This window comes from Leptonychotes weddellii, chromosome 5 (genome assembly GCF_054177405.1).
Source record: "Leptonychotes weddellii isolate Sample4059 chromosome 5, ASM5417740v2, whole genome shotgun sequence".
NCBI lineage: Eukaryota > Metazoa > Chordata > Mammalia > Carnivora > Phocidae > Leptonychotes > Leptonychotes weddellii.
In genome coordinates this window covers 63,478,237-63,499,876 of record NC_138373.1, presented here as the reverse complement: position 1 = coordinate 63,499,876, position 21,640 = coordinate 63,478,237, and the positions used below count along the sequence as shown (strand labels likewise).

General features: G+C 36.0%; 1 protein-coding gene across 19 annotated transcripts in view; it reads left to right on the top strand.

Annotated features, from left to right (window-relative positions):
- Positions 1-21,640, top strand: part of PARD3 (par-3 family cell polarity regulator) — a 624,325-nt gene that overhangs the window by 326,531 nt on the left and 276,154 nt on the right. For all 19 annotated transcript variants that reach the window (XM_081820853.1, XM_081820856.1, XM_081820859.1 and 16 more), the window contains one exon: positions 21,410-21,501. In XM_081820853.1, coding sequence (XP_081676979.1) covers positions 21,410-21,501 — 92 coding nt within the window. The remainder of the gene's footprint in view (positions 1-21,409; positions 21,502-21,640) is intronic.

Genomic DNA, 21,640 nt, shown 5'->3' with positions numbered 1-21,640 from the left:
GTGTGTGTGTATTATATTGGGATAATTCTTGGTTAATAATAATTACAAGATCTACAGTAGCTTGAATTTTACTCTGTTAAATTTTTTAAAAGTAGATTATTTATTTTTATTGAGATATAATTGACATATAACACTGTGTAAATTTAAGAAGTACAAAGTATATTTATATTTTGCAGTATGATCACCACCATAGTGTTAATTAATAACTCTTCCATGTCACATAATTAATTAATTTCTTTTTTTGTGGTGGGAACAATTAAGTTCTAATTTCTTAGCAACTTTGAAGTTTGGGATACAGTGGTGTTGACTTTGATAACTGTGTTGTGCGTTAGATCCCCAGTGCTAAGCTTTTTATATGCATTATCCTTATGTGGAACCTGTGAGGTAGAGTTTCACATTATTATCCCCATTTTCTGGATGAGACACATGAGTGTTTAAAGTCCTATAACTTGCTAAAGATCACAAAACAAGTACAACAGTTTGCATCCAACTGTAGGTTTCTCTGGCTCTGAAAGCCATGCCGTTGTCTAGTTTACTATAACTGCATAGGCAACGATCAGTGCTCCATGAACTGAGATTCCCAGGGTTGGGAGGGGGGTTATGTCCCTGCGTGTGTTTTGGGAGGTCTGTGAGGTCTGTTCCTTGAATGCATATGCTCTCTTAGGGTCTTTGCTCTGGTTCTCTGCCTAGAATGCTCTTTCCCCTGACACTCCCTCCTTAACTCTCCCTGGTCCTGTGGATCTTTGCGGGATTCCCCTCCTCTCACTGAGCTCTTTCCTCACGTCTGTGTACAGCTTTAACTTTAACTGCTGCATCCACTTTTCCCACCTTCTCTGTTCCCAGCTCCCCTTACCTTAATCTGTCTTTAACAACACTTTCTCACATGCACATAAGCTATTTATTACATTTTTTTGGTATTTTTTTTTGTCCTGCCTATTAAAATATATGTTCCAGGAGGAAAGAAATATTGTCTGTTTTATTCACTCATGTCTCAAATGCCTAGGACAGTGCCTGGCACATCATAGGCATTCAGTCATTGAATTGATAAGTAAGTGGTTAGATGGATGAGAACTCCCTGAATTCATAAGGAAAATATCTTATTTGATGAGGCTATTCCTAGGAAAAGGATTCATTGCTTTTATCAAGTTCTCAGTTTATCAGACTGTGCCCAGTGTCTACCATAATGGGTAGTGATTCATATGCTCATAAATTGAGTTAAAAAAAAAAAACCCACGGAAATGAAAACAGTAATCTGAAAAGGTACTCCCATATTCATTGCAGCATTATTTACAATAGCCAAGATGTGGAAGCAACCTAAGTGTCTATCACTGGAAGAATGGATAAACAAGATGTGGGGTGTGTGTTTGTGCACAATAGAATATTATTCAGCCATAAAAAATAAGGACATTTTTCTATTTGTGGCAACATGGATGGAACTTGAGGGCATTATGCTAAGTGAAACAAGTCCAGCCCAGGAAGACAAAATACCATATGATCACACTTACATGTGGAATCTAAAAGAAAAACAAAAACCAAACTGTAGATACAAAGAACAGAGTGATGGTTGCCAGAGGCAGGGGCTTGGGGTTTGGGCAAAATTATTGAAGGTGGTCAAAAGGTACATATTTCCAGTTATAAAATAAATAAACCTGGGGAAGCAATGGTACTGCATGGTGAGTATAGTTAATAATACTATATAGTATATTTGAAAGTTGCTAAAAGTAGATCTTAAAAGTTCTCATAAGAAAAAAATATCTAACTATGTGTTATGATAGAGGTTAACTAGATTTATTGTGGTGATCATTGCACATTATATATAAATACTGCTGTATGTCTGCTATATCTCATCTGAAAAAAAAGATGGATACAAGGTTTTCAGCTGTATGTGATTCATAGAAATCAATAATATAGAGAACTAGTATGTACTAGTTCAGTTTAAACTTTACCTTGGGATCACTTTGAAAAGATAAATTGTGTTTTGTATTTTAAAATTAAAGATCGAAGAGTAACAAAATTTGTGTCCAATGATAACATTGTTCTAACATTGTATATAATTTTGAGCGTCACCATTTGAGTTGGCAGGCCCAATGGTGGGAGTTAATACTACATTAAATGCTATAAGTAGATAAAATAACATTTTAAATGACCAGTTATAATCTAATATCTTCTTTCTGTTAATGTGCACATGTGATGTGTCTCAGTTCAATTCCATAAGAATTATTGTACATGTACAATATGTTATGAACTGTGCTAGGCACTGACCGTCTCCTGGACAAAGAGAAGAGTCATGTTCTCAGTCATGTAAATGGCCATGATGCTGTGTAACAGATAACAGGAGCATGTATGCAGATGCATCATATAGCTCAGGCCCACTGAGTTCTGGGCTCATGATCACGAGCCATCAGATCATCTGTTTCATTCTTTTGACAATCACACACTCTTGTTTTGCCCATCTGTCTTGCACATGTGACCTGGTTAAAACTTTGAGTGCTTTTGGTCAAAATGGGTAGGAATAAAAATTCCTCTTCACTTTAGTGTAGTGGCTTAATTAAGCCTTTTTATTAAAATTTTTTTCATTTTCAAGGAAAATGAAAAAGTTGTCTTATAAATAGATGCTCGCCTTCACTAGGAATCATGGGAATGCAAATTAAGATATTGGTGTTTTTGGCTATAGTTTAGCAAATATTAAAAATACTTGTCATATTTGGGCACCTGAATGGCACAGTCGGTTAAGCATCTGACTCTTGGTTTTGGCTCAGGTCGTGATCTCAGGGTTGTGAGATGGAGCCCGTTGTCTGGCTTCATGTTCAGCACAGTGTCTGCTTAAGTTTCTCCTTCTTCCTCTGCTCCTGTCCACCATGTGTGCTCTCTCTCTCTCAAATAAATAAATAAATCTTTAAAAAAATACTTTTCATATCAAGTATTTGCAATGATGTGGCCCAGTAGCTGTGCTCATGTACTACAGATTGAAATGTAATTGATGAAGCCTTTCTGAAAGTGAATTTGGCAATATCTGCCTTTGATTTCAAAATTTTACATATGGGAATATTACCCACAGAAATGTTTGCACATGGATAATAAGTATGTCATTATTACAGTAGTATAATACTGGAAACAAGTTATTGTTGCTCATTAATGGAAGAGTGGCCATATTAATTATTTTATATTTGTACTATAGAATACAGCCATTGAAACAATTGAGGTAAAAATAGCTGTGTAGATATTGGAAGATTTCTAAGACATGCTGTTAAATGAAAAGAATAAGTTTCACAGAGTATATGTAATATGTTTAATTTTATATAAAGATTATACCTGAGTATATGGACCTATTATGTATATAAAAAGGAAATTAAAGGGATTTTTTTTTTCCCAAATCGCAACCATGATTAATTCTAAAGGAGCAACTTGGAATAGAATTATAGGGGTTAGGGTTAGGGGAAATTGGAGGGGGAGACAAACCATGAGGGAGACTCTGAGAAACAAACTGAGGGTTCTAGAGGGGAGGGAGGTGCGGGGATGGGTTAGCCTGGTGATGGGTATTAAAGAGGGCACGTACTGAATGGAGCACTGGGTGTTATACGCAAACAAAAAAAAAGAATTATATGAGTGAAATGGGATTTCCGTATTTTATTCTGTATACTTTAGCACTAGTTTTATCTTTTATTAGATGACTTAATGATGAGGACACACTCTTTATAACATTAAAAAAAAAATTGCTGAAGAAATACATACACTCCAAAGCTGAGGTGGGTTGATTTCCTTTGCTTTAAATAATGTTTCTTTGCATTACTTCTCTCCCATTTTTTCCTCAACATCTAACATCTTCTTTAAAATTTACTTGATTAACTTAAAATTAATGTTTTAATATTTAAAATTAATCAGTTTATTTTTTATATTTATTTTTATAAATGCATAGTGTCTTTTATTAAAAAGTTCAATGCACTCTTGGGACAAGCTTGGAATCACTTGCTTTCAGAAAATGGAACATGACCAGATAAACATCTTTGTGTCAAGTGCCATGATTTGAAGGTAGTAACTCAATAAAGACTAGCAAATTAGAGATTTCTGAAGCAGATTAAAGTAGTTTTCTGAGGAACAGTAATGATAGATATTAAATGAACCTTTAATTTATTTGTTCCCATTTATAAGGCAAAAGATTAAGTCTGGTAGAGTAACAGTTGTTTCTCATTCCCATTAGCAATGTGGATAATGTCGAAAATGAAGCACATATAATAAGCACCGTCCATGGTATTCTACTGTCTTGAAGAGATTCATGATAAACCTCTAAAAATTTACTTATTAAATCTCAAAGTTCATTATCTAGCCATCTAGCACATAGAATATTTTTTTCAGAATCAGTACATCCAAATATTTGAAAATGTACAATTATGAAATAGATTTACTTTTATAGACTTAAGAAAAATTTTAATAAGTATGCTTTTAGTAAACAAAAGTTATATATTCTTTAAAATTTGTTTTCAGGGGCGCCTGGATGGCTCAGTCCGTTAAGTGTCTGCCTTTGGCTCAGGTCATGATCTCAGAGTCCTGGGATCGAGCCCCACATTGGGCTCCTTGCTTAGCGGGGAGTCTGCTTTTCCCTCTGGCCCTCATCCCACTGGTGCTTGCTCTCTTGCTCTCTGTCTCTCTCAAATAAACAAAATCTTTAAAAAAAATAAAAAATAAAATTTGTTTTTAGACTTGTTACTTTTCACATACTCTGAAATCCAACTCTTATCCTTTCCAGGTTGGTCACTGGTCATTTCTCCATGTGGAAACTTTTATACAATCACATCATAATCAGTTAAACCAAGGATATTTTATTTGTACTATACTGAAAAGTACCTGTGGAATCTCTAGTCCTAAATTTCTAGTTTTTTGCAGTTTAAACTGAATTTCTCTCTTTTTTATTTTTCTTTTGTGCCAAACAAAATAAATGCAGTTGGTAATTGAAAGCCATTAAGACATATGCTCTTATCCGTTCCTTACAAAAATTTCTCCAAATTAAAAATAAATCGACAACTGGATTCTGTTTTCTATTTTTGAAAATAATTCATTATCTTCAAGTCACCTTTAAGAATATCTATGGCAACTTAATCTCAATAGTTCAAAAATGAAACCTATATGAGAGAGAAAACAAATATTAGTAATTAGTGAATTTAGATGCAAGGTACATTGTGTTGAATATATTTATTCAGTTTTCTGTAGGTTTGAAATTTTCCAAAGAAACATTTTTTAGGAAAAGAAAATTATATATAACCCACGTTCTTAATGTTTTCTTTAAAACGGCAAAGTGAATTTACTCTTAGCTGATTATGGTCATTTCAGCTCATGAGGTAAAATGTTCACAGTCTTCAATTATGATCTCTCTCTAAGAAATAGAAGGTCACAGAACTCAGGGCAGTTTCATCTGCAGCAGCTTCTCTTTGTTTATAGTCTCCCACATTCTGTCTCCGACATATGGATGTTGATGTTAATACCTACCTGGTTCTGGCCGTGTTTTCAAATTCATGTTGCTTTAGGTTGTTACTGTTAGTAATCCAGTGCCTTCTAGGAGAACCAGGCTTCAGGTTTAGAACACTGGAATCTGGTTTGGAGTTAGATGTTGAGAGCACCAAGATGCCTGAGGAAAACCTGACTGTGGAATTTAACAAATTACTCAGTTTGCTCTCTGGAAGAACTTCTTATCTGTACAGGCTGCTTTCTTCTGACCTGGCCTCATTTTGTCCAGGAAGCTCTTACTATTCATTATTCGTGATGTTCTCTGCAGCTTCTTTCCCAGCCCTCCTTATGAATGTATAAAGAGACATGGGAATGGGACTGATCTCCTGTGCCTCGTTTAGTGGTGCATCTCCTCCACGTCTGTCTGCTCAGAGTGTAGCTCATTGTGAAGTGGTGAGAGCTGGGTGATTGTGGGTGCTCTGCTCCTTCCCTGCTGGTGAGAGCTTCACCAGGCAAGCTCCATTTTGCATTTACACCTTGTGGTGGTGCTGGTCATGTGTGTGTTTGTATTCTTTATGGGTCACCTGCCCCACTCTCAAAATGCTCTCCCTCGACTATGATAGATTTATATGTGCACACTTGATTTAGTGGATTGGTAGCTGTGTGACAAAGGATGGGTTACTTAACCAGTCTGAGCATTCAACTCTCTAGTTGTAGAACAGGAACAGCAACTATATGTAGTCCCTGGCACATTCATGAAAGTGTTTAATGTTATTACCACTCTCGATAAATGTTTTCTCTCTTTCTACCCATCTCCATCCTGTGAGGTAATTGCTCCCTATAAAGTATTTTTCAGTGTTTAACTAAAATATCCCTAAGATAAAATAAAATGCTTTGTTCCGAGTATATGCACCTAACAGGTGTAATTATTAAACGCTAAAAATAAATGTTACGCTTGAGGCCCTCGTATTTAGGTAGGTGCCTTGCTGAAGGGAATAGTTGGGGTGAAATGCACCCCAGCTTCATGAACCTTCCAAGGGGACCCCTTTCTTTATTCTCATAGGGGTGACCAGAGGCGCTACAGTGTCTAATCCCCTTCTCACTGGCCTTTTATGCAAGTCATGTTTGATTGTAGGTAAGAATGGTCCTTTTGCTGTTAGAGTGGTTTGTTGTTGTTATGAATGCATTCATTGATAGTAATTCATTTGTTGGTTGGTTCAAATAAGATTTAAACATCTGATATATGAATATCCCTGTTAGGATGTAAAACGAAAGGAAGCAATAATCTGGTGTCAAAAAGAGTGTTGATACTTTATATTATTGATTTTCTTTATTAATCTTCTAAGAACTCACCTTTCTTTCTAGTAGTACTCACAAGTACTCTCGTAAGAGCCCACAGCTGATGGTGCCGATGTCTTCCCGGCTCTGTTCGATGACACTATGTCAGTAGCTTGCAGTCTTCCGGTGGGGTGGGGTATTTGTATCACAGGTGTTGGCAGATGCTACAAATTAGGTCTTTTTTTTTTTTTTTCCTTTGAGAGCCAGTTGTTAGACATGGATCAGTGCACTCCTGTTCCTGTCACATCTTCACACCAACCGCTGGAAGCTTTTGGCTACCCCCCCAAGTCACTGCTTTGGCAGTCCTTCATTGCATTGATTTTTGTCTTTAACCTGAGTGGTCAAACTTCTGATTATCCCAAGTGGATTTCCTCATGTCTGTCTACTGCTTTTACCAGCCTACCCACCTCTCTGTCCATGAGCCCCTGGAGGATTTGCCGGAGGGGTGCTGGGTCAGGTTACAATTTACCAATGCTTTCTTAGTGGCATTGCTTTGATAGAAACCTCAGGATTTTGTCCAAGGTTGTGATTTAAAACGGACCCTTTTAAGCTTTCTAGTCCTATTAGAGAAGCAAGGCAAGGCTGGGTGTTCTTTGGGGGTGTTGTTTTTAATGGTGTCATAGAATTTTAAGTGCATTGGGAAGACACCTGCAACATAGCAGGCCTCTCCTTAGGCTTGTGGAGTACAATATATGTGCTCCTATTTTGAAAATATGATTTGGGTCTTGATGGTATTTCTTTGTCAGAAGAAAGGAGATCTGTAAGTGCACGTCTCTTTGACCTAGTCAAATACGTTTGACTCAGCTGCTGTGTTTGGCAACATTATTACTGGTGTCGCAAATTTTCTCATGGTTTAATGATTCTTTTAAGAAGATGGAATTGTGTTAATACCTGACTTCCTACCCTAAAGAATATTTATAGGTGCCCCCCCTCCCCACAAGTTCCCTGCAATTCGATTTTTACAAAGAATTCTCATACGTAAAGATGATTTTCACAGTGATTGAGAACAGAGACAAAGAGGTGTGGCCAGATGAGGAGTGGGTTTCACATTTTATGTCCAAGAGATGGCCAGAGCCTGAGAAGTGCAACCTGCTGATGCAGATCCCTGAATTGGGCAACTGGGGATTACAGAGAGAAGGAAGAATCAGGATGAAAGAGCGATGAGACTTATTTTAGAAATTGCCTAATGACAGATTCAGGGTTTTGAATAGGAAATAGTATTTGGTATTCAAAAGATTTCTTAAATAAGGGGGAAAAAAAGGTAGCTCTGGCCCTTGAAAAGCTAATCTGAATAACAAAGGCTGAGCTGACTTTACAGGAAAAGTGTGAAAGGCTTCTGAATGTACTTCCCTTTTCTTTGTCTTTATCTGAAGATGCTGCGCATTGTTCATGCACATAAACATGTCTACCCTCTAGAGTCCTGGTATTAAATGGATAGGTGTTGTTGTGGCTTTTAAAAATATACCTACTGTTGAATGTTTTAAAATTTATTTTAATCTGTTACTAGTTACAAAGTCTGTTTCCTACTGATGGAAACTGATAACTTTGAGAGGGAAAATTCCTATTGCAAGTAGCCCAAATCAACCTGGTCTATTATTTGGAGAACAAGTAAGTGGACAACTTGATCTTCTTTTACTGGAATATTTCAAGAGTAAAACAGTTTCTGTCCCTGAGTATGACCTAAATAAATATTTCAAATGTTTTATTTTTGTAACTAAAAGTAACTAGTGTCTGTTGTGTTTTATATTTTTTATTTGTTCTATATATCATTTATTCAATCGTTTTATACTAAAAATTATAATGAGGCTCTTTTTTCTAAAGGCATCTCTTTCTGGTAAATATTGATAAGACAGTCTTTCATATAAAATGAGCTGAAGTTTTTTAGTCCATTTGCAAATCATGAATTCTGGATTTAATTATATCCCAAGGGAACAACCTGAGGAAACCAAAAGTACTGACATAATTGGATCAAATTGTGTAATCAAAAGCAAATGATATGGTTATTAAATCTAATGAAATGATCTCCCAGCATTTAATTCATTTCTCTGATTCAAGAAATTTTAGTAATAAGTGAACGTGTTGAAATGGACATTCTAGGCAGTCACTGCTCCTAAACAGATCTTTCCTCTAGACTGTTTTTGGTTGGAAATATTTCTAAAGGTTACACCTTAAAACAGAGAGTTGATATCTTTTGGGACGTGGGTGAAAGGAAAGGTGACAGGAAGTGAAAGTATGGGTCCGTATTAAAAGGCAGAAGGAAAGCAGTGAAAGGAGAAAATTGCTTTTATAAAGTACTGTTCCTTTGTCACCACCTTCATTTCACACAAAATGAACACAAACCATAAATTGGTAATCTAGATGATATCTTAAAGGAGTAATACTACTAGTCTATAAAGATTTTGTTAAAATTCTTAGAAAAGATAAGCTCCTGATAAATGATTGAAATGAATAAAAAATCTACAGAGAGGGTATGTGACCATTTCACAAACATGGTGATATATTCAGTCTCACTAGTAACATTGAATTCAAACTAGAATGACAACAAGGCTTCTTGTTGATCAGATTAACTAAAGGGCGTGTGCGCGCGTGTGTGTTTGTGTGCGTGTGTGTCTGTCTGTCTCAGGGTAGCCAGTCAAGAACTGAGAAGGGTCTAAAATTTTATCCTGTTACAAGCTAACTAGTTAGCCTGCTACAATTGCATGGATGGTGATGGAGGACGAGACTCCTGGGTCAGAGATGAAAAATTTATTACTGTCAGCACAGCTAGCAGCATGAGCATCAGCATATTTGGTTTGGTTCCTCTTATGCCCAAGCTCATGGAAGTGTCACCAATGGCCCAGAAATAAGGCCTGCATGCTCTGTGGGTTATGTTATAGAAGTTTTGGTACCTCCCTTGGGAGGGAAGTACTACCTATGTTCTCAAGACTTGCAAATATGCCAGATTCTGATGGAGAATTGTCTTCCAGTATAGACCATAAAAGTTGTGAAATGGACAGTTTAATATGAGTCTGGTAGAACTATCAATTGATTTGGTCCTTTCAGAAAATAAATGAGCACTGAGCTCTTTAAAATGATCATGTCATTTGAAGCATTCTATTTTAGACTCCTTTCAAAGAACATAATCCTAAATATTGAAATGTTTTTATTTAGAAATCTGTGATGACTGGAGTTGAAAAGTAGCCTATGATAAGTGAAGTGATGGAATACTAAATCATTTAAAAATGTTTTCTGTATAATTTGAAATAAAATACATCAATTAAAACATTTCTGTTTTATTGCTATTCCTGTGTAAGCAAAGAAAAACACGATTTCAAAACACTAGAAAGAAGTACCAAATGTAAGGTGGAAAAGCTAGGACTCATCTTGATCAGTACATTGTTTTCTTGGGGAGCATGACATACTTTAATCATGTCATCACTTACAATCATGACATACTATAATCATTATTATCATAATTATAACCAAACTTTTGTTTTATATAAGATAGAAGACAGATTTATTTTAAAACCAAATGATACTTTATAAATAAAGATTGAGTTTTACTTATGTACAAGGGGGTCTTAGGTCTTAGTACTTAATCATTGTGAGGCAGTGTTCCACGTATTTGACATTAATTAATTACTATGATTGTCAGAAACTCAGTAGACAGTACTCTTCCCAGTCTATAAATGAGTAAGCTGACGCACAGAGAAGTTACATAATTTGTCAGAATCATGCAGAATCCTTGTTTTTAACAACCGGGCTAAAGTGCTATATCAAATATAACACATGTCTAATACTTTAGTTGTATTTCTTTAATATCTTAATTTTTGTTTGGCATTTTTATTACATTCTGGGTATTAGAGACAATGCAGTAATGCATAGCTAATTAGTTTTATTAATGTTAATCTCTAATGCTATTATAAACTGTTGAACCATGATCTAAAATTGGCATTCAAACTAATCGTCATTGCTATGTACCCTGTGTCAAACATATAATCAGTTTCATTTTGTTTAAGAGAATACATTCTCTCAATCCCCAGGAAATCTACCAACTAGTTTTTGCTTCATTGAATTCAACTAGAAAATTGAATGAAAGCATTTTTTTTTAAACTACTTTATCCAAACTATTTACTGGTTTCAAGTAAGTTAATGACTACATTTCATTTGTGAAATTATAATATTGCATTGGGAAGTAATAAACCAGTACACATTCTAATATATGTTTACATGCATGGATTTTGCTATAGGACCCATGTGTTACTCTTTACTTGCTTATTAACAATTTAAAATAATGTAGAACTCTGGGGACTGCTATATGTTTTCTTAATAAGCCCTTCAAAATTATTAATGGTGAAATATGTATTTATCATTTAGGAAAACAGGATAAAAAATATATATCTTGGTCCTTAATGAAAGTCCTCTTAGGTATTTGTGGACCACAGGGCTCAATGATGAACTTGTCTTGGTGTGACTCTTCTTCACTCATCTCCATTCTTTCTTTGGTTCTGTTTAATTGAAATTTCTTCTGGTTATCTAATTTATATGGCATCTTAAGAAGTCTTTTTCTCATCTTAATCTTTCTCCCATTCCGAATACTACACGTAGAAAGTGATTTTTAAAAAATCTCTGCTTGATTTCTAAGACTGATTAAATATGATACATATCAATACCAATGAATAATCCCATCTTTGTACTTCCTTATAATGTTCTGTTTTATTTTTAAGCCCTTGATTCTATGCAAAGTCACTTTTCAGGGAAATTATAATGTGATATTATGTAATAAAAAATCCTTTATAAAAGTATTGTAAGGTTTAAAAAAATCAATAAAAATAGCCTTTATTGTAAGAAGATTTTGTGCTCATGGTAAAAATACTTAATTCTATAAAGACACAATAAAAATCACTTGTAATCTTGCCACCCAAATATAACCACTGGTAAAATTTCCTGATGTTCATTCTTCCTGTGTTTATCTTAAAATGACACCCCCCTCCCCCAATTTTGATAGTAATTCTCCATATGAAAGTTCATTTATGATATGTTCAGAATTTAATGTTCTGTGGGTTTTTTTTTTTTTAACAACATAAATTTTATTACATTTTCTCTTCTCATAGATCCTGACCCTGACACTAACTAGTTGGCTAGGATCAGATGCATTACTTACTAGCTTGTTCACTCTTCCTTGAGTAAAATGGAGTGAAAAAAACATGGCAAATCTCGAACCATAGGCCTTTTGATGCCATTTTCAAAATCCCAGCTCAGCCACTGCAGGGAAAGGTGAAATCTTTTCTAGGCCTAATTTCTCATAATGAGAACTCCTACTTTGTTGTGAGGATTAAATGAAAGAGTGTATATGCAGTTTGTGTTGTGTTGTAGATGTTTAGTAAAATTGGTTCTTTCTCTTTTCTCTAAAAATTTTATTTTATTTTATTTATTTATTATTATTATTTTTTAAAGATTTTATTAATTTATTTGAGAGAGTGAGAATGAGAGAGAGCACATGAGAGGGGGGAGGGTCAGAGGGAGAAGCAGGCTCTCCGCTGAGCAGGGAGCCCAATGTGGGACTCGATCCCGGGACTCCAGGATCATGACCCAAGCCAAAGGCAGTCGCTTAACCAACTGAGCCACCCAGGCGCCCTCTCTAAAAATTTTATTTTTATAGGTAAGGTGCTGTGCATGTAGTGGTATCTGTGAGTCCATCACAGCTTCCGGGACCGATCAAGTTACTTCCTTTATTCCGATTAGGAATGTAGGGTGTGGTGACATGAACAAGGATGTAGCCGAGGTGGGTGGGTTTCTGCCCAGCTCCGTCGTTCATTGCACCGCTGCACATGCTGGGCATGCCCAGTGCATTTCTAGACATAATCTCACATACAGTGTGTAGTAAACCTTATTAACAAATACTTTGCATGTCAGCAACACAGCTCTGTTATCCAAACTGCATTGTGCATAGATTACTGGGAACTTGTCATGTGGTTATGTTGCTAGCTTATGTTTGGGAAGAAGTTTCACATGTAATTCATTAGAAGTCCCATATATTTTGGGGCACCTGGGTGGCTCAGTTGTTTAAGTGGCTGACTCTTGATTTTGGCTCAGGTCATGATCTCAGGGTCCTGGGATCAAGTGCCGTCTGGGGCTCTGCACTCAGGGCCAAATTGGCTTGAGATTCTCTCTCTCTCTCTTGCCCTCTCTCTCGCCTTCTACCCCTGCCCCCGCTTGCATGCTTATGGACTCTCTCTCTCTAAAATAAAATACATCTTGGGATGACTGGGTGGCTCAGTTGGTTAAGCGACTGCCTTCGACTCAGGTCGTGATCCCGGGGTCCTGGGATCGAGCCCTGCATCGGGCTCCCTGCTCAGCAGGAAGCCTGCTTCTCCTTCTCCCACTCCCCCCTGCTTGTGTTCCCTTTCGCTGTGTCTCTCTCTGTCAAATAAATAAAATTTTTAAAACAAAAAATAAAATACATCTTTAAAATAAAATCCCATTGTTTTGTTTATTAGAATATGCTTAAGGGTTGTGTTGAGGATTAAACTGAGGTTGTATCGAAGACTAAAGAGGTAGATTCTCTACTGAATGGCACATCGTAGGTCTTCAATATATATTAGCAATTATCATTTTTATTTCTTGTTATATATTATAAAATCTGTAAGTTTCTTGCCTCTTTAAGTGATTTGCACTGATCACTAGCAAGAAATAATTTGTTTCAGTTTTTTATTGATTTAAATGAAAGTTTATTTTAAAATTATTTTAGTTCCTTCAAATATTAATTTTGAAATCATTTTTAAGCCAAGGAGAATATGTTTTTTGAATGAAGAAAAATATATATTTTAAACATATGGTGTTTTAATATACCACTGAGTGAGATAAGTCTTTTTTACTTACCTGGGTATTACTTACTTCACCCCCAGAATAAAACATTTAAAAATGTCACCCCAGTAAGGTTTAGAATGTTATTAGAAAGGCAAGATGGTCAGATGACAAAATCCATACATTTCAGCAATCCATAAATTAGTTTTTTTAAGGAATGTTCAAAAGAAAACAATTGGGTGTTATTCTGGTACACAAGCCCCCTATGAAACCAGATTGATAAGGTTGATTAAAATCATATCATCCAATGGATGGCTGCCTGGCCATTCCTGTGTGGTGGGGGGACTGGAACTAGTACAGAGGCACTTCATGCATAGCAGGTGCCTTCAGTATTGCTGACGTGGTGATAGATACTTCGAGTGGTCATCTGTTTGGCATAAGTATGGATAGGAGTGAGGCAGATGATGCCAGGTGGGATGCTGGGGTTATTGAATTCAGTGATTCTTAGTAAGGATTAATATGTAAAGCTTCTTTTGTGTATCATGGGGGCACAGGAAAAAATGGAAGAATTAAGTGAAGGAAGAGATTCCAGTATATGATTGGATATTGGACCAGATGTCTTCCAGTACGATTTCTCCATGCCCTGAAATTCTAATAATCTGTGAGAAGCAGACTTATATTTTGGAACTTAATTTTGAGATTCCACTCTGCATGTAACAGGTGCAAAGATACATACTTTTTGTTGTTCTGTGTAGTGAGATAGCTTTCATAAATCAGCACCATCTGTTCTTCTTTTAAAGACTCTTCTCTTGCCTTGGGTTGTGTGGAGTCATGTTGTGTATGTTCCAAGACAGGAAATGTTTCATTTCTGTGGTAAATGAAAATTTCATGGGCTGTGTTAAAGACTGTGTTTGCCATTCCATTTGATCAGTCTTAGCTTGAGATGAGAATGTTTGGAATCCTGTTGAGGGGATGAAGCTCACATTTAATACTCGACATCACAAGTACTGAATCGTTCCTAATATAAGCCACAATTATTTGGTGTTGACCTCTGGGTTCTGTGGTGTACAGTTTATGTTATAATGAACTGCACTGTATTTAAAAGTATAACGGTTATTAATTCCCCAATACAATACAAGAAAATATTTTTTAAGAGGTCTTATTATCTAGTATTGTCTGTCCTTAAAGGATTTGAATCAGTTTTTTTTCATAAATGTTTTTACTCAAGTAGAGTATAAGGACCATGAAATAAAATTATATTACACATTTCCTGATTTTGTTTAGAAGGTTGCTATAGATTTACCATTCTCAGTTGAGAAGTCCCCCTCCCCTAGATATTTTTAATCGTTTTCCACATGAGATGGGAAATTACTTTTCCCTGGTGATTTGACCAATTAATCAAGTTGTGGCAACATTAACACAAAAGCCTTCTGGAATTCTATTTGTAATACTTAGGGGATGTGGAAAGAGATTCCCCGTGGAATTATTTTTCTCCAAATGTGATCCCCCCAAAAGTGATTTAATTCATGCTGTGAATATCCAAGTAAATATTTTTTGGGGGGAGATGCTGTAGCTCATTAGTAGTTAATGTGTCTCTCATTAAGTTTGGAAAGTCTTGGAGGCATTCTAGAAAGTGTGAGAGACTGTTTACTTAAGCATTTTTGTAGCAATATAATTGAACCCATTAAATTATTTATTGTTAAGAATAATAAAAACACTTGAAAAATACTGTAAATTTGTTTAAAAAGATAGCATCAGAACTTTCATTTCCTTTTGTGTTTCCTAAACATAAAGATCAAAGATAGGTGTGCAGGAAATTTAAGGAGGCAAATAACTAGTTTTTTATAAAATGTTTTTAAAATGATAAATTATTTCTTAAAATTATAGGCATTTTTTCAAGTAATAACTATTCACAATATTTAATTCTTTGGAACTTGGAGTTTAAATATAGATATACAGGTGGTTGGTTTCTAGATAAAGTTTTATTGTGTTGCTGTAAAGCAGAATGTGTGCTTTTCATTTCCTTGCTTTTATAAGCAAACCAGTTAACAAGTTTGTCCTCTTATTTTGTATGGTGATCGATGGAGGCATTCAGTTAAGTGTTCTAATTACAGATCCTTTCCTTCTTTGCAATGACTTCTACTTATGGTTTTGGATATATATGTGTGTGTGTGTGTGTGTATTTTTTTTTTTAAATCTGTGACTATAGAGAAGGTGTTTAGGACTCAAGCAGGACAAGATACAACTAGATAATTTTTGAAATTAAGGAGTTTAGCCAAATTCAGTTTTCTTTAAACACATAGTTCATGTGAGTGCTTGTGATTTCAGAATGTATCATCCCTTGGTTCTGTAAGGGCTTTTTAAGTTGAGGGTTAGCCTTGATATTATTCATAGTATGGAAGAGAATAAGATTAATTTTTCCTAGAAGCAGAGAACAAATAAATTCATGTCTTCATCTCCACTTGTCTAGTACACATTCCTAACCTGATCTAAAACTCATCCTCCTCACCCCCAAGCTTATCACATTTTCATTTTCTCTTATTCTTTTCTCTCCTTTGACTAGAACGCTTCCATCTTTAAAAAAAAATTCTGCTTAGATCCGTATAATATGGTAATAAGGCAAAAGAGTAACAAAATCTTTCCCCTCTTCTGCATGAGAATTTAAACTTCAGTTATTTTTTGGCTCTCTTTCTCCGAAAACCTGATAAAGGCTTCCATCCACTATCTTTATACGGTAAAAGTGACCTCTGATTAGTAAATTGCATATGGACTCAGAAAACTATAAACATGGGACAAGCAGCTTTGCCAGTGGTAGTGTTTTTTTTTAAAGATTTTATTTATTTATTTGAGAGGGAGAGAGAGCATGAGAGTGGGGAGGGTCAGAGGGAGAAGCAGACTCCCCGCTGAGCAGGGAGTCCGACGCGGGACTCGATCCCGGGACTCCAGGATCATGACCTGAGCCAAAGGCAGTCGCTTAACCAACTGAGCCACCCAGGTGTCCTGACCAGTGGTGTTGTTTTGAGGTACATACTTCTGTGGGGCCTGAGGCTTGGAAGCCCGAGTAGCGAGTAGCGCTTGCAGCCTGCTGATGTGAGTCTTTTCCTGCACCTGAGTTGGGACACACAGGAGTAGCTCCGGGTCCGGGACAGTTATGTGGACTGCTCCTCCCCAGGATGCTGCCTTGCTGGCAGGTTGGGTTTTCAGCCTTAGGTACTTTGGGCATCTCAAATATGTAGTCAGAATAAAAATATAAAAATAATACTAGAAGGCTTTTAATGAAAAAATGAGCACTCTGTACTGCTCCTCTTGATTCTCCCAGTCCCTCTCCCCAGAGGGACTGTTTATGTAGATATTTATTCTTGTATTTACTTCCATGTTTCTAAATAAAATATTTAGGTTGCTCTTTCCTGGCGACCAGTTACTTACATCTGTTGACTTGCACTGTGGAAGATGAAGGTTTTTTCTTTTTCTGCCACCTATACTTGCCGTGTTCCCGTCTCCTCGCTTGTGTCACATTAGATGTCTAAGTGAAGTCAGTAGCCAGTGTCACATTAGATGGCAGTTGCATGACCAAGTAGGTACTCTGATTAATTTTTTTTCCCCTACACATTTTCCTTTGTTGTTCCTGGAGTCAATTGCTTTTGACCTTTTAAAAATCTATTTTGTTTTATCTCTATATTTCTGAACTTTCCCCCCACATTCTCTAACAGGTCTGTTAAAAAATATTTCCCAAATGTTCAAAAATATCAGACCAATTATTAATTTCTTTTTTTTCTCAGGGAGATAGACTTTCCAAACTTCTGTATCCTTTTGCTCTAATCTGACTTGGCGGCTTCTTCTCTGAGGTGTCTTTTCACCTTATTCTGGGACTTTCCTTGGGTTCTGTCCATTGCTTTATTGAATTTCTTGGATTTTGCTGGAGCATATCCAAAAATAGCTTACTACGAAAGGGTCCATGGGAAATAAAGACTTCGCATATCTGAAGATTTTTTTTCAACTTTCATACTTGATTTTTGTTTGGTTGGTTGAACATAGAAATCCCCACTGAAAAATTTGTTTTAATATAGAAGGTATGACTCTGTTATCTAGTAGAATTTAATGTTACTTTAAAAAGCATTGTTATGATAGGGCATTTTGTTACTGATATTCCTAGTTTTAGTTTGCTAGCAATCATACAAATGCTACCATTTGGCAATGCTTAGATTAAGCTCTGTTGTTGGGAGATAATTCTCCGTTTTTCTCTTCCATTTTCGTATATCTTGAGAACAGAGGCCTTTGTTGTGGACTATCCTTGCAAGGATGTATGTACAGCAAACAGCCTTGGAAGATCGATATAGTGTCTCCCTCCATAGTAACGGGCAGACATGCTGCTGCCTATGTAAGGTATTTGGGTTCCCTAAGCTCAGGTTTATTCTGTGTGCACCAGCGTTCCCGGTTCTCTTCACATCGCTTTGTAAGAATTTTAGCTGCAGAAAAGTGTGTAACAGGATGATACTTTGGCTCTTGCTGTAATAAACTGTCCTTTGTCTCTGACCTGGGGGGGGGTCTCGTTTTTTTCCGCTAGCATCCATGAAGCGATGCAGGCTAAGTTAGGAGCTTTTAAGTGGGATAAAATCATAGACTCTTCATAGTTCTTTTTTTTTTTTTTAAGATTTTATTTGTTTATTTGTCAGAGAGAGAGAGAGAGAGACCATGCGAGCACATGAGCAGGGGGAGTGGCAGGCTGAGGGAGAAGCAGATTCCCTTCTGAGCAGGGAGCCCCATGTGGGACTCGATCTCAGGACCCTGGGATCATGACCTGAGCCGAAGGCAGACACTTAACTGATTGAGCCACCCAGGCTCTTCATAGTTCTTGACATCTGCTTTTCCTCTGAAAATTCCCTCAACCAGTAACCCGTAGTGTTTTCTTCCTTGTGCCATTTATTTGATTGTATACATCATTTAGCTGTTTATATTTTTTAATGTGTATTCTCATTTCAAAGACATTTTACAACGAAGGTACTTTGTATGTAGCAAAACGCAACAAATATCAGGTTTTATGAATGTTTCTAAAATGTAGATTTTGTATTTAATTGAGTAGGTAATATGTTTAATATTAAGTTGTCTTGTAAGGCAAAAAGTATGAATGGATGAATTTGTACTCTTAAAATATAATTGTGTAACATTGCCTTAAATCGTTTATTTGCGGTATGTTTTATATGTCATGTATTATTTATTTCTCTTTTAAGTACTAGCTAACATTTACTGGGCAATTATTATGTGTTAGGCACCATGTTATGCTTGTTATACAGATTATCTTATCCCTCTCAGTAGTCCTAGGAAGGTGTCTTTATTGTTTGTATTTTACAGAAGAAGGGATAGAAATATAGAAGAGGTATGTAACTTGCCTAAGGATATAAAATTGGCAAATGGTAGAGTCGGTACTCACACCCAACTGTTTAATTCTTGAACCCGAACTCTGCTATAAAATGCTATAAAATGGAGAGAAGGGAAAAGATAAAAAGTATATTTTCTCACCTGGAAGTTTTTAACATTGTGTAGTTTAAATTAATATTTTAGGCCTTCAGTATTGATTTGACATAAATAAAAGCCAAGTTTCATTTTCTGTGTCTATAATGGAATTCAGTATATAACTTGTGCTAAAAGTAACTATGTTCAGTCACAGCTTTTTAGAAGTACAAAACAACAAAATAAAGCAGCACAGGAGTTGATATTTACCCATCCAGAAGTTGGGAAATTTTAAATTGTGGTTCCCATAGCAATTGCAGCTCAGCCTCAGGGCAGTGAATGTTGTGATCTCAACTGAACACCATATGCAGCAGCATGAAATAATATTCTACATGCTCTTGGGGGCCTGATAATGGCCACTCTGGGAACAATGAATGTGTAAATTAGCAGTTACTGTTTTATCACTGTAGTTTGGGGCATTTCATTTATGTGGCTGTTTCATAGTATAACTTAGGTGTTTCACTGGTTATACATCATGGTAACATTTCAGTGGGGCTTAAATTATTAATGAATCCTGAAATGAAATGTTTTTAACTTGAAAGATTATTTTTGTCTTTTCCATCTGATTTATAAACAATCACTTTGCTCTCCTCCTACCCCCACTGCCAGTGGAAAAGCCTAATTTCAGGAGTTCTTGTTTACATTTAAAGTGTGGTCCTTAGGCAGGTTCAAGATGCTAGTTAACCTTTGAAATGTATTGTGTGCTCATGCTTAAAAGAGATAGATGACTAAGAAGTGCATATTAGAGCCTCTTAAATCATAGGATCATCAATCTTCGAGTACCTTTACTTCATGCAGTACACTGCCATGGAGGACACGTCTATCTACAACTCATAGAAAAACTTTGTGCCTTCATCTTATTTTGGTGGATTCACAGAGGAATTGTCAATTAGGTATTAATCAGCTGCTCTGTGTTGCCTTAGTATTGCTTGAAGAATTTAAAATATTGCTTAACACTGTGCTGAACCTACGACCTTTGCTTACCATTTTGTTGATTGATGTCTTTGTTGATGGCATATAGATTTCTACTATGAGTCTCTCAAATACATGATTAAAAAATATAAAATTTTTCTTTAATGGTAGACTCCTATATAGGTGGTTTAATAAATTCACATAGAAAATCACTGTTACCAAATTTATATAGTGGAAAGGATAGACCTAACAAATTATGTTTATATAAGTTATACATATAAACTTCCAAGAAACAGATTAAATAAATTTTATTTATGTGTATTTGGAAACTTATTACCCCAACGATTTCTAGGGATGATTTTGTTTTTATTAGCAAAATATACAGAGTATCTACTGGGTGCCAGACACTGTGGATCCAAGGTGAAGCACACTGAGCCACTTAGCCACTATGATTGGAGATTCCAAGTCTTTTCCAAATATTCTAATTTGGTTAAAAAGACCTCTGATATCAGTCAGTCATGTTTATCATTATTTGAATGATCCTGGAAAGCCAACTTAACTGTGAACTCCTTAATGAGAAGATGATGGCCAAGATTATAAAATGAGGCATATTCATTTATTTTTAGGTAGCCGTCACATTTATTCCACATGCACCTTTTGTAGTACCAGCATACTCACCCAGTTTCTACAACGTGTTGGAACATAATGTCTTACAATATTACCTTCATAAAAGGAGGGATACGAAAGTGGGGGTTGAGTATTTTGCTGTTTGTGCCTCTCCCTATGCTTGGTCCTTCATAATAGGAGTAAACAGAAGTGGTTCTTTATGGCTAAGATCTTAATGCCTTCATAGATACCTCTGGATGACCAGTCAGCTGGCTTAGGGTAACTTTATGTGAAATTTCAGAGGATGAAAGATTTGAGTCTAGGATGGTACTTACTGCATGCTCATTTTGACAAGCTGGTTTAGTAGGAACTGAGGAACATTGAAGATTTTGGTAGTTGTTAAGGTTTTTAATGGTCTCAACTATTTGGATTAGTAAAAATTTTAAACAAGTATCACCTGTACCCTGCACATTTATTTATTAACGTAGCATTGTAGTAATGCATAATTATTCCTGAAAACATAAACCAAAGAGTGAAATAAGAATTATAAGAACATTCACATAAGTAGAAGTTCTTTCCTTACTGCAGTGGTGTCTTGTCCATCTCCTGGGATATGCTAACTCAGGAGACTGTGGCTTTAAAATACAGCTTGGCATATACACATACCCATCTTATCATTAAAGCTGATCCTCCCTAGAAGAAGGACCTAGTTAACATGATCAGAATGCCTATTAAACTCCAGTTTTATCCAATTTCCTTTCACATTCTGGAAGGTAAACCTAACACAGAATATTCTTCTTTTTGTGCTGTGTGTCTCTAGGATGAGGATGGGACAGAAGAAGACAACAGTCGCGTTGAACCTGTTGGACATGCTGACACTAGTTTGGAGAACATACCCAGCTTTTCTCTGGAGTAAGTTACTGATGGTTTTGACTAAATTTGCAATATACGTGTAGCATTACTGATAGCAGCAAGTATTCCAAAAGCATATGGCATGCGGAATGTTTGTGCTTAGTTAAAAACATGCCTTGCATTGGTTTGTTTTCCAAAG